The sequence below is a fragment of the Phoxinus phoxinus genome (assembly GCF_949152265.1).
Source record: "Phoxinus phoxinus genome assembly, chromosome: 2".
Lineage (NCBI taxonomy): Eukaryota > Metazoa > Chordata > Actinopteri > Cypriniformes > Leuciscidae > Phoxinus > Phoxinus phoxinus.
In genome coordinates, this window is record NC_136877.1 from 27891654 (window position 1) to 27906061 (window position 14408).

At 38.3% G+C, this 14408-nt stretch overlaps 1 protein-coding gene across 5 annotated transcripts in view; it reads left to right on the forward strand.

The window, feature by feature from the left end:
- The window catches only part of rbm33a (RNA binding motif protein 33a), a 74526-nt gene that overhangs the window by 34919 nt on the left and 25199 nt on the right, over window positions 1–14408 (forward strand). For all 5 annotated transcript variants that reach the window (XM_079604870.1, XM_079604871.1, XM_079604867.1 and 2 more), the window contains exons 14-16: window positions 606–887; window positions 1612–2199; window positions 7798–7962. In XM_079604870.1, coding sequence (XP_079460996.1) covers window positions 606–887; window positions 1612–2199; window positions 7798–7962 — 1035 coding nt within the window. The remainder of the gene's footprint in view (window positions 1–605; window positions 888–1611; window positions 2200–7797; window positions 7963–14408) is intronic.

Below are 14408 nucleotides of genomic sequence, written 5' to 3' on the forward strand. Positions count from 1 at the left end.
TTATGGCAGTCCACTCTGCTTTTCGAGAATGTTACACTCCTGTTTGTAATTGTACACGAAATTTCATGCCAATAAATCATCAGAAATATTGTGCGTCTCAAGCGCCCTCTTTACGTTAGTCCTAATGCCTGTTAGTTGTCCGTGGATTGGCCTATATTTGGCGTTGAAAATGGAAACGTCTTTAGACATGGAAAATCGATTTTACAATCGATTCAATGAACACTTATGTCTCGAAAATCGAAAATGATTTTTTCACAAAAGTGACAGCCCTAGTATAATCTAACATATTGTGTGGAGTGCTCTCGAAGTATGCATTTATTTGTCATTTTAACTGTTGGAAACAGAGCGTAAAAGTGGACTTCAAGGGTTTCTTACCCTGTTGCACGCTCTATTGGCCATGATCAATAACTAGTCGACGTCAAGCTTAAAGCGTCATGGTAGAGCATTTTAAAGTCGACTTGTCTGTGCAACCCGTATTATAAATGTATATTTTATCCGTACAAGTCAGCTCACTAGGTTTTGAAGGAAAACTGATTTTAGTGATTTTCAGACTTGGCAATACTTCTATGAATGTCAACACATTTATCTGTCCTCATCTTCTTCAGACGCCGCCGCCTCCACTGCAGCAGATTCCTCCTCAACGCAACAGCAACCTTCGTGAGCTGCCCATCGCATCTAGCAACAATAATAACCGCCCGCCAGTGCTTAGTGGGCAAGCAAAGCCAGTTATACAAAATGTTAGGCAAGGGCAGGCTGCTCGTTCTGGACCAGCAGGAAGGGGAGGACCTGTGGCACAAGGACAGGGCTCTGCCAGAGCACCGCAGCAGCCCAGTGTGCCTGGGATGAAGACAGAGTGTCCCGCTGCACAGTCAAGCACCGCTCCAGAGGTAATACTGCTTAGCAGGACTATGTACACACCTCTCATTTGGTTGGGGTTAACATTCAGTATATTTTCCACCCATAGACTTTTGCAATGGGAGCTTTTTTAAATGCTGGAGATTGTCAATTTGAACTGCATTTTTATACTGCAGTAACCTCATTAGTTAGTGTGTATAGCATAGTCCTTATTACTGTTGTGGCTAATGGGCTCTCCTTATCGTGACTGTTCTTTTACTGATACTTTCTTTAAAAGCTGTTTTTAATTATAATCCAGAATCAGTACTGATTCAATTGTAGTATTTTTTTTGTTTTAATGAAATGAATCTTAAACATCTTGTGTAGTTTTTTGTTTTTGTTTTTTTTTGCCATGAAAATAGCCATGGAATTTAGCCAAACTAAAGCAATTCAGTATTTTCAGTCACTCTAATCTGACTAAAATCATACCAATCAATTTTTTAAAGGCAGGATAATAGATCTAGATAATGCAATTGTAGCTAAACTTTGTCCAGCATGTACTACAATTGGACTACAATTTGCCTTGGTGTTGTGCATTTTCACCGAAAAAGGTGACATGGAATCTTTATTTAAGCCTTCATATTTTTGATTTATGTATTGGTGTATACTTTGACAGAGAAATGAAGCTGTAGCTTGAATTTCCAATTAAATTTTTTTTTTTTAACCAAAATAAAAACTTGTTTTGCTTATCCTGAATGTATATTTGTCTTCGTTTAGGACCCAGATGAAGATGAGGAGACACGTCAGTACAGACTGAAGATTGAGGAACAGAAGCGTCTGCGAGAAGAGATCCTCAAGCGCAAAGAGCAGCGCAGGCAGATGCAGGCTGGTGAACGCAAAAGACAACTGATGGAACGAATCAGCGGACAGAACCCAAACCAGACCCCACAAACGCAGAACCCCACACAGACCCCTGCAGCCCAACCCCCGCAGCCGGTCCCTTCACTGATCTCCAACGGATCCCCCCAGAACCCTTCGCCAGGTCTTAGTTCCCCTCGTCCCATTGTGAAGGCTCGTCTGCAGAACACTAAACCTCAGGCACAGGCTTCAGGCTGGTCTGCACCACAGAAGCAACAGAACCCTGGTCCTGATGCCAACCAGCAGGGCCAATGGCAAGCACAGCAGAAGAGGATCACGACCCCACAAAACACTCAAAGACCGGGTGCTGTTCAGACCAGCCCATTAGAAGGGCATGGCCTGGGTCAGCCTCAGCTCGGCGGAAAGAGAACAGTGATGCAAAGAACAAACAGCATAGAATCACCACAGGTTCCACAGAAAGTGCGACTAGTTAAGCTTCTGGGAGAGGTGAGTAAATTTGTTACCCGTTTAAACTGTAGATATGATCTTTAAAGTTTATATGCCACGGATTTTCTTTCTTCTTTTTATCTTTGCCCTTTGCTGATTTTTTTTGAAATAGTAAACCAGAGCTCTTGATAGAATAAATCAAAGAACTCGTCTCAAAGGCAAGGAGGATTTCCAATTATTCCAAAAGTCAAGGAGTCTACTTTTTTGACCACTAAAGTTTTTAGAGCTAAAAACTGTTTAAAGTATAAAGTGAATTTGTCTTTTTGACAGAATCAATACCAAAGGTGGTCTCCATACTGTGTTTTGTGACACCACACTTAATTGATAGAACACTTTTACCTTTTAAGCCCATAAATGGCACCATCCTAGCGTCATTAAAGTGAGTCGCTTGGCATTTGCGCCTTTACTTTGAGTGACAACCGATCCAGACATTCAAAAGGTTTGTGTCTTCTTTTAGTCAAGGTGCTGCTATTTTATGAACCAAGTCGAGAAAGACCTAATGGAAGTTTATGTCGAGGTTTCAGCTACCCTTTTACATTAAGACTAGAGTTTGAGTACAAATGTTGTACAAATCTGACAGGACATTTAATGCATCTCAACCAAGAAAAGGAGGACCCAAGAATGATTTATGGGCTCTAAGAGATTATTTGCTGTGTTGAATGAAGAGAAAACATCCCTTTCCAGTCTCTCCTGCCTGAAGCAAAGCTAAATATCTCCTTTGAGTGCTGGATCTCTGTGGATGAAGATAACTGTGTGTCAACTTAGTTAATAGAAAGCTACACACAGCTATCTGAAATGCAGTGACTCTGACTGACAAAGAGGAAAAAGGGGGAGGGGTGTCAGACTGAGAGAAGCTGATCCTCTAGGTGCTTCTCTTCTCCTGCTGTCAACCTCAGCTGCCTGACAATGTTATCTCTCTCTCTTGTTCTCCCTTCTAACTTGTGCTCGCTCGGTGTTACTCTCTTCATCTATCTCGTCTGGCCTCTTGCTTTATCCATCCATCAGCTCATCATTGAAGTGTGTTAGAATAGGTGTCAGTCCGGGGACATCTGCAATTAATCTTCCTCGTCTATGTTGATATCTGTGTAATAATACCTGCGAGAGTCCGGGAGAAAGAGAGATGGCGGTTTGGGCGGATTTGTATTTTTCCCAGCTTAGCCGTACAGATAAGAGCAAATTCAATTTTCATCGGGAAGAATACAAAGCCTGTGCCTTACAAAAGCAGCATGGGGGATGGAGGTGACGGGGTGGGTGGGGGAGGGGGAGGTGCTTGTCAAGTGCCGTCACCCCGCCCCAGTGCATAGCAGCGGAGCATCTGATAGATGTAATCTGAATATGTGGATTTCGTATTGAGTTAGATTAATCCATTAACTCCCTCAGATGGAGACAGACAGAATAGAGATAATGCACATATTTTAGAAAAAGACAGATGGGTAGAAAAGGATGAGCATAGCACGTGTGGCAATTATGTCTTTGTTGTAGACTGAAGCAATGTGTCTATAGGGAGCATATTAATGTTTTACCAGCCTGAATCTAAGCGGTCTTGCTTTCGGATAAGAAATACATGCTGATGTGTGTTTCTCTTTGTAGTGGACAATATTACATTTAGGGACATCACTTGCTATCGGGCCCAATACAGCTCATGTACAGGATGTGAAGAGAGTTTCAACCAGTATAATAATGTTTATGAAAAACATTGCCTACCCTCCAATTCCAAATGAATAGTTCACTTAAAAATTTAAATTCTGTCATCATTTACTCACCCTCAAGTTGTTTCAAACATGTATGAATTTTCTTCTGCTGAACACAAAGGAAGATATTTTGAAGAATGTCAGTAACCAAACAGTTAATGGACCCCATTGACTTCTTTAGTTCCATAGGCTCGTGGCCTGATAGTAGCTCGCCAAGAGGCCGCGTTCACATATCGTGTCTTTTGCGCGCTCTCAAGTTCGTTACTTCAAATGTAGGTGTGCGGCAAGCGCACTCATAGAAGTGATGCAGCTGGTTTTTCCAGGCACAGCGAGATTAATTAAAGGTATAGCGGAGGATCTTTCCTAATTTTAGAAAAGACCCGCCCTCTCCAATTTAAAAAAAAAATGCACATGCGCAACACTCTATCTGCTCCCGAGAGGAAACGCCTACTAGCAGTGATTTTAAATGGATTTCTCCAAATAGCATGACAAACTTTACCTGTCTTGTAGAATCTTCGCGACTGCGGCATCAGTGGGAAGACCAACCTGTGCTTTTAGCGCATGCCAGCGTGTGAACGGCCTTACGTAAACATATCCCCAGAATGATTGACACTTAGGTGGACCAATAGTATAGGCTACCCACCCGGAAAAAGAAAATCCTCCGCTATACCTTTAATCTCAACTTTTCAACATGAAGGATGGGGGTGCACCCAAAAACTACGGGTGTTTTTCTCTTCTCCGTAAATAAATCTTGTAGCAGAGCTACAGCAAGCGTTTATCGGTGGTGGAAAACCATTATCTACTAAAACTTCTTTGTCGTTGTGGAGAGCGCAGTGCATGGTTGCATAGCAACGACAAATGCCACGGGAAAATCGGACCGAATGTTACTATTAATAATAAAAGATAAGCTAATGTGCATTGTAAGTGTCAATCATTTATCTTTTTTTGACTCATTCTTTTTATAAAAAATTATTTAAAGGCTGAAATATGTGAGGTTTATCTTTTTATAAAACCTTTTTTGTCAACTTTATTTGAACTTGTACATGTTAGTAGATAACATGTTGCAAGTGACACTTTTCAAATCTGGTCATTTTTAATGTTATTATTTTTATGTTTATGTAAACAAAAAGTGCATATTGATGCTAATTTTATTTGTTATTTGCTGGTTAATGTGTTGTGTAGGTCTTAAATTTCAATCTTTATGGTCCTTAAATTTCTTAAAAAGGTCTTAAATTTGACTAAAACCTGCAAGAGCCCTGCATTGGGGTAAGATGCCCCCCTACCTGAGGCAACAAGCCCAAACCCAAATAACCCCCCCACCCCCGGTAAACGTTTGCAGATTGAATAAATGGCTTTTAAAATTAAGTTTAATATCAGGGTTCCCATGGGTCCTTGAAATCCTTAAAAGTTTGTTAATCTGAAAAAAAAATTTGAGGCTCTGGAAAGTTTTTGAAAATAAACACAATAGATTCGGGTCCTTTAAAGTGCTTGAATTTATTTTGTGCAAGAAGTTTTGTGGAAAAAAATCCATATTGTTCCCTCATGTCTGCTAATGTGTTATTTTGCCAACACTTCGTGGCCTATGCATACTAGCTGGCTTGATTTACGCTAGTTATGCACAGCACATTTTACACATTACGTTAAAGGAGTAGTTCACTTTTTAAATGAAAATTAATAAGTGTTTCCCGTGTGAAGTACTTCATGTTGTACCTTGCCATGACGTTCACGCGCACAAAACTACTACGATGGTACCTCAAGCTTCACAGAAACACCGTGAAACATTGCAAAAATAGGTTGAAACCGCTGAAACGTGATGCCTGGAAAATGCAAGTTTCAAGGTAATTGGCTCATCAAAGAAGATTACAAAGAATGCTTTTTAAGATAATGTAAACCCATGAGGCAAAAAAAATGTAAGCATATTCATATATCTTAAAACCTCTGTTTACATGAGCCTGAGCCTAACATGAGCCTAAGCAATAAATTCCATGCGAAAGTTAATATCAGATCATTTTAGAATGTACCGAATATTCTTCAGTTTTATGCAAAACAGAAATACGAGATATAGCATATCAGATCTCTGTCAGATGGCCATAAATAAATGCAAAAAAAAACTTATTTGCATAGTTGTGTTTGACACATAAACTGTTAACAATGCATCTTACAAGGTAACAATGTAATGTTGCTCTCAGTTAAAATGTGTCCCCACATTAAGCCCTTGAATTTGAGGGTATTGGACCTGGAAAGTTCTTGAAAGGTCCTTGAATTTGAAGTTAACCAATGTGTGGGAACCCAGGCTGTAATATTGCAGTGTTAATTGGCCTTTTTGCCTCTGAAAGGTAAACGTATTCTTATGAAAAGATATTAGTGCTGTCAAAATGAACGAGTTAACTCATGTGATACATTTTTTCACTTTAAAGGGGCAGTCACACTACCCTTTTTGTTCCATTGACTTCCATTCATACGCATGCGGATGCGTCAGACAGCAAACACAAGCTCATGTGAAAAGTTACGCATTTCGCTGCATTCCAAAGTTCATGTTTGTTGAACTCTGAGCTGCGAATTTCCATCAAATGAAGACGTTTGACCAGTAGAAGATCGATGCGTCACAGCGTGACCTCTTGGCAGAATTAAAAGAACGATATTTTTGCCGTAAAGTCGAGTAGATTGTATTTTTTTTTTACATTTTCAGTGTATTTATATATTTTTTACATTTTGAGTGTATTACTATTCGTTATATGTTGAATTTATGCAAGGGTGCACGTCACGCCTAAAAGTTCACCAAACTTAAACTTTGGAACGCAAAGCGCAGTACTGGCGCTCGTCTGTGAATCTCCTGGGTTAATAAAGACATTAGTAGCAGTATTGGTATCGGTGATACCGGCCTTCTTTCAAAGAGTGATACTGGCCTTCTTTCTAAGAAAGATGCCATTAAACAAATATTTAAAATATAGGCTACTGTCTTTGTTGTTTTTACATTCATTTGGAGATTAAATTTGAAATTTTTGCAATATAAAAAATATTTAAAATTTTTATTTTAGGTGCGATTTAATCAATTAATTACAGAAAATGTTTTAGATTTAATTCTTTTTTTTAATCGATTGACAGCACTAAATGTATTAATTTGTATTAAATGGAATATATTTTGATTGAACATATATTTTAATAGTAGCACTTATCCTAAAGGTCTAATTGTACCTTATCAATTCAAAATAAAATGAAATTTTCCCCAAAACAATCTTAAAAACCTGTCCACAAGTCCCATATTAAGAAATAGACGACAAACCTTTGATATTAAACATCATACAATTTCATAGATCACTATTTTCCAGAGATACAAAATTAGCCTAAGGAGGCATCTTACCCAACTTACCCTATACAAAGTGTACCTCTTTTTGTGAGTTTTAAATCTGTCCATTTTCAAGGCTTTTAACACTGAAAAACTGCCAGCATACTTTGAAAGGTTTTTCCTAGAGATGAGGAAAACGAATTCCTGGGAATTTCGAGAAAGAGCTAGAGGCAGTTTGTGCGGTCTCAGGCAGGCCCTCACCCATGGCATTAATGCTCAGAGATGCAGTCATCACTGTTGTGGAAGATGTTTTATAAATTCAGCTTCACCTTATCCTCTGAAACTGATCACAGTATCATCCCAAAATCAGAAAGCATCACATCATGTAACAGTTTTGTTGCTTATTATGTTGTTTGCTTATTCAGTTATTCTTCTGCCACATTGTGTACACTTTGTAAACTCTAAGGCTTGGCATTGTATAAAAAAAATGGTTTTGATATAAGCCGTTTGAACATTTGTGATAGTCAGACTTCAGCATGATGGACTGTCATGTTCATTTTGTGTGCCATTGGGGATTTTCTTTTTATGGGTTATAAAATGTATCTGCTCTGTATTCTGTAGGCAGATGCCGGTCCCAACACTGGTCCGCCACAGCAACAGCAACAACCAATTGGTCGGCCTGTCCAACAACAGAGACTTGGTCCCATCAGGAAAGTTACCATGGCAACTGGTGGTGTACAAAATCAACAACAGGCAGGCCGTGGCGTGGCAAACCAAACGAACCGGGTATGACATTGAATCTGGATTACTCTCATAAGCCCTTAATTGGACAGGTGCACAATGCCATTTTGCACAGCTTACACTAAGCCCTGATACTAATGGTGCTTTCAAGTCATGTCGGACTCGAAATGAATGTATTTACGACTTTCTTTAAGCCACGGTTCTCTGAGTTGGGGACTTCTGAATTAAAGCATTATGGCGGTAGCTAATTGCTGTTGGTCATAATAAGCTGTAATTGTGGATTGTTTGAATGCACTTTGTATAGTGTTGATAAAAACGATCAAACTTGCCAGAAAGTTACATGCGTACATTGCCCTCATCTAATATTGGCACCCTTGGTGAATATTAGCAAAGGTGGCTGTGAAAATAAATCTGAATTGTTTGTCCTTTTGATCTTTCATTTAAAACATTCACAAAATTCTAACCTTTTATGGAAGTAAAACAATTGAAAGTGGGTGGAAACTCACATTATGAAATAAATGTTTAACTCCAATTAGGGTTGTGCCGATAGATAATAGTACGAGTATCGTCGTGCATCGACGATAGTCAGTTATCGCTGATGGTTGATGCCTTTGACGATATCAATACGATAATTGGCTCGCTTTCCCATTAATGTATTCAAATTATTATTATTATTTTTATAAAGCTAGTATTGTTATTAAATTAATATTAGGAACTACAATTAATTTGCCTTGCCTAAATTCATAATGACATCACCACATAGCCTAACACTTGCGACATCACCGATACACGCGTATGAGGACTCTTAAGAAAAGTTCTTAAAACAGACTAAAAAACTACATCCCACATCAAAATTAAATTGCAAGGTGATCCGTTCACAAATTGTTAAGAGTGCTTGTTTTAACAGACGCATCATTCTTATACAGATCCAAGATGAAAACGGCATCGTTGTTCGTCAGTATTTTGTTTCCATAGCACATTAACAAAACATTTAATGACACTAATAACACTAAAAACAATACAATTACAAAATATTAATAATAATATCACTAAAATGATATAGGCCTAATAACAGCCTTTATTCACGAACACAGCACAACTCTGCCGTCTTTGAAAATCAAAAGCAGCTTCAAGCACTTGTCTAACAAGAAATTTTCTTCACATTTTTTTCACTGTCATTAATGTAGGTCCACAAGAGAAATATTAAGCCAGGGAATTAAGATAGTTGATATATACCGTTATATTCATCGTCATCTCTGAGAGAATGTGCCGTTAATGCACCGACAGATGCCGAAAGCTCAGTTTGTTTCTGCTTTCACTTTCAGGGAATGAGCGCATTTATAAACTGCGCTGAATAAACTGACAATGCATGTGGTCATGTAAACGCATTAACCCGTTTTCCTTTATCGGAGTCAAGTCATAAGTTTAAGCATAAACCGATCGACTCAGCTAGATTTTTGCCCCTTACTCTTTCTCCCGGCATTTAAAACACATTAACCCCGCGTTCTTTGGGCTTATTGAAATGCGCATATGTGATGTGCATCCAGACATATATCGCAAACTCTGATTCTTTCTTGACCGAAGAAATTAAAACGTGTTCCCATCTCGTGCAGAAGTACAGTCAAAATGCTGCATCTGTAACGGCATGAGAGCATCTCTGTAAATTTCCTGCTGACATGTTGATATACTCTGAGTCAGATACAAAAATTATTAGACATAACCTGATTTAGCCTATTAATAAACACTCCACCTTTGCTAGCAAAATAGAAAAAGATTCTCATTTATAAAACGAAGTAATAAAACAAGCAAATTAATAAGTAAATAAGCAAGTTAATAATTAAATAAGTAAGCCCTTCCCCCCTTACGATAATATTGTGTATCACCGATCTCACAGGCTGATGATTGGACTATACAAAAATGGAGCATATCGCCCAACACTAACTCCAATACATGTTGGCCACAATTATTGGCACTAGGGCTGCACGATATTGGAAAAAAATTACATTGCGATATTTTTTCCCCCAACGATATATATTGCGATATTGAGAGCCATAACTCCAGGCTAAAGACAATAATTACCATTCCATGATATTAATAATTTCACTAATAAGCAAGCTTCATTACAAGTGACAAAAAGGTCACTTAATATTTTATTCCAAAATTAGAACATTTCTGTAAACACAAAAGCAGAACACATTTGTAAATAAAACAGCAGCTTTACACCAACCCCCTGATTGGTTTACAACAATATAACTTAAAATAAATATATTTTTTATAAAACAACTTAAGCATTTTGGTTCACAATCTTTTAAGTCAACTTTTCTTAGCCAAAGTGCCAAAGTAAAACAGTGTTGGTGTTGATCATCATAATCATATGAATTAAGCAAAATGATATAAAACTTTAATATATTTTGTATTAAATCTTCTAAACAGATTAGAGAACTTGTTTCTGTAATCAGAAAAGCCGAACACATTTAAACAGCAGCTTTACACCATACCGCCTCTGTCAGCGTCGCCGCTCCCACCACGCGCATCAAGAGCTGAGGGAGCACCAAAAAAATAGCCTAATAAAAAATCTATAATTCTAATGCCGATATTATTATAGATAACAGACATCCCAAGTCTCCCGGAAGTTCCGGGAGTCTCCCGCATATTTATAGCGGCTCACTGATGCCCACGAATTAGTTAAAATCTCCGGAATCTAGAGCGAGCGCGCCCGCGAGACAGAGACTGTGCTCCAAACCGCGCAGCGCGTGCACGGCACCCCTAGAAATTCTTATGAGTAAAATATCTCTGAAGTATATTCCCATTCATGTTTACTTTTTTTTAGCACACCAAAGTGACTAGGAGCATGAAATTGTCCAGCAATGACTTCCTGTTCCACAGGAGTATAAATATACAAAGGCCAAATTCCCTTTCCCTTTTCACACTGCGCTTAACCCCGGGTTAAAGGAGCATTTCACACTTGTAATTTAGATGCGGGGTTAGTACCGCTTTTTACCCGGGGTTTTGAGACCCTGCTCCAGATCTTAACTTAAAGCCAAAGAATATAGTTCTTATGTGCAGCAAAAGATTATTTAGCTTCTCTAAATAGAAAGTGGCTGTAAGAAAATGGCTGAAGCATTTCATATCCATTTTCCACCATCAGAGCAATAATTAAAAAGTTCCAATCAACTAAAGATGTTACGAATCTGCCTGGAAGAGGACGTGTGTCTATATCGCCCTAATGCACGGCGAGGAGGAAAGTTTGACTGGCCAAAGACTCTCCAAGGATCACAGATGGAGAATTACAGAGATTAGTTGAGTCTTGGGGTCAGAAAGCCAAACAAATTATCAAACAGCCCCTACATCACCATATGTTTTTTGGGTGGGTTTCAAGAAAAATCCTCCTCGCTCATCCAAAAACAAACTCCAGCATTTGTCAGACACGACTGGAACTTCAAAAGGGACCGGATTCAACGGTCAAATGAAAGTTAAAAAAAAGAGCTATTTGGCAGCAAACCCACCAGATAGGTTTTTTGCAAACAGGGATAAAAAGTACCCCATGCCCACGGTAAATATACTGCTGGATCTTTAATGTTGTGGGATTATTTTTTTTGCTGGAGGTCCTGGACATCTTGTTCAGATACATGGCATCATGGATTCTAGCAAATACCAACAGATAGAAATCAGAACCTGACGGGCTCTGCTAGAAATCTTTTAATGGGTCGTGGTTGGATCTTTCATCAGGACAACGATCTAAAACAAACATCAAAATCAACACAAGAATTTGATGTGTGTTCTGCCATGACCATCCCAGTTCCCTGACCTGAACCCTATAGAAAATGAGTGGGCTGAACTGTAGAGAAGAAGCACCAGCATGGATCTGGGAATCTGAAGAATCTGGAGAGATTCTGTTTGGACGAATGGTCTCTGACCTCTTGTCAGGTGTTCTCCAAACTCATCAGGCATTATAGGAGAAAACTCAGAGCTGTTTTCTTTGGAGAAGGACGTTGCAAAAATAAGGTGCCAGTTTTTGAGGCTAACATGAACTATCATTTATTTCATAATGAAATTTTCCCCCCACTTCCAATTGTTTTACCTCAATAAAAAGTTATAATTTTTTTTGAATTAACGATCAAAAAGATAAACAATGCAGATTTATTTTCACAGCCACCTTTGCTCATATTTACCAAGGGTGCCAATATTAGTGGAGGGCACTGTAACTAGTTTAAGCGCTGCCAATCACAACACAATGGGCAAGCTAACCAATCACAGCGAATTTCGGAATTCATCGAAATCTGCATTTTTGAGCCAGGCCCGAGAGAGAGGTGCTGTAATAATGTAAAATATGTGAAAAAATCATATTTTTTTTGAATAATCAAGCTTGAAAACATATTTTAGTACACCCCAAAAACAAACTCAAGACTTCGCAAAAGAGCATAATAGGACCTCTTTAAAATAAAAAATGGCTGTTTTAAGTTGTAATATAATTTTTTCATCAAATAATGTAGACTTGGTGAGCTTAAGAGACTTTTTAATAAACATTTAAAAAATCTTACCAACCCTGAACTTTTGAATGGTTGTTAGCGGAAAAAAATAATTTCACTTCATCATTGTTGCATTAGAACTTAAAAGCTTTTTGTCTTTGTCAGGAAGTGAAAGAGAGAAAAGGATGAAATTGTCCAGATCGTCCATTTTATTCTGACCAAAATCACTTGAATGCACGTTGTGATTCTATTTATATTCGCTTTTCTTCATGGGTTTGTATAGCGCTGTCCAGAATATACAATCCACATCTGCACTCTTTGTTCGAGTTTTTCCCTGTCATGAAGAGCTGCTCTAAGTGGCCCTCTCCCTCACGCTCCAGCACTAGTAAAGACGGCAGATTTGGTTTCCTGCTATGGCTCAGCTGTGTCACTGCTTCTCCCAGGGGACTGGTAGCTGTTTTGGAAGAGAGCAGGAGCAGTAATGATATGGAACAGAGTGCCAGGTGTGATGATATTGACAGGCTGAAGCAGGAGAGATGAAGATCCCTTGGCCTTTTCCGCACGCTGCCGTCTCTGTACAGTAGTCCGTTCTCAGGGGACAAATACAGTGCTAACGTGTGTCAGTCAGTCACAGCAGAGTGCCTTCCTGCACAGCCCCTCGCGCTGTCTCAGTCAGCCTGTCTTGCTGCATCTGCCCGAGCTCTCATGTTGAGTCAGATATTCGAAACACTTGCTGCTGTTTACTGGTATAACCGTGGCCTTGTAAATCACTCACTCATATTGTACCCGGTGTCTCGCTGGGAGCAAAAGTGTATTTTATACTGAGTAAGTGGTGAGAGAGCGTCTAGCACATAGCATTGAGAACCCATAAGGGATTTTTCAGCGTGGCAGCTGCGCTTAGTTGGGTCCAGAGCCAACCTGGGCCTTTTGATGCACTTTTATTTGAAAACATGGATGAAATGCCTTTGCATTGTACTGGAATATTTTATCTGAACCAAATTCGAACCGATTTAAATATTTATTCATCAACACAGTATATCAACACATACACAAAATATTTATTTATTTATATATAAATATAAATGTGTGTGTGTATATATAATATATATATAGTTCAAGTTTACTTGTGCATTTGTGCCATTTTGTATAAATATATGATTCCTCTCATAGATTTTGTTGGGTTAATTAACCCGTTAACAAAGCGCTTCAGTTTCCCAGTGCAGCTCAAATAGCAATGCTGTTATTTGAAACCGTAATATTAATTTAGATTAGTTTCTTTTCAAAATCATTGATGCATTATTAATAATAGCACGTATTTTTCATGTATCATTTTCATTAACAATATGGTTTAATTAAAATCATTTCATTATTGTCTGACAATTGGCTATTACATTTTATTTATCCATGGCATATGCATTTTTATTTTTTATACGCAAGTTGTTGTCCAATGAGTTGTTTGCATTATTTAGGTGTTGTATGGCAATATAATTTTTTTTTTTTATTAAGAAAGTTTTGCTATAGCAGTGTAAAATTAATTTTAGAACTTACACTGGTTCAAACAAGTCTTCTGTACTGTATATGCTTGATTAATGTTGAAGTGCTTGGGACCTAATAGTGAGACTTTTGTTGTAGAAATCAAGCTCTGAAAAGTTATTTCAAAATTTGGATTTTGATTGATCGGCCAATATATCGGTTATCGGCTTTCAAATATTAAGAATTATTGGTTAACGTATCGGCCAAATTTTTCATATTGGTGCAACCCTAAAATGCAGCATAGGTGCAAACACATTACCAAAATCTTTCTGACCCCAAACTTTTTAACAGTAGTGTAAATCCCCAGAATTTTGTTTAGCATCCAGAGCACTTTTACAAAGAATAGTGCCATAAAGCACACACCAGTCTTTATTACCTTACACAATTAAAGGCTTATATTATACTGACATATACTGACATATACTGACATAAAGTGTGTGCTTAACTGTGACTTTGGCCTCATCTTTCTTTAGTCTGCGCCCAGCATAG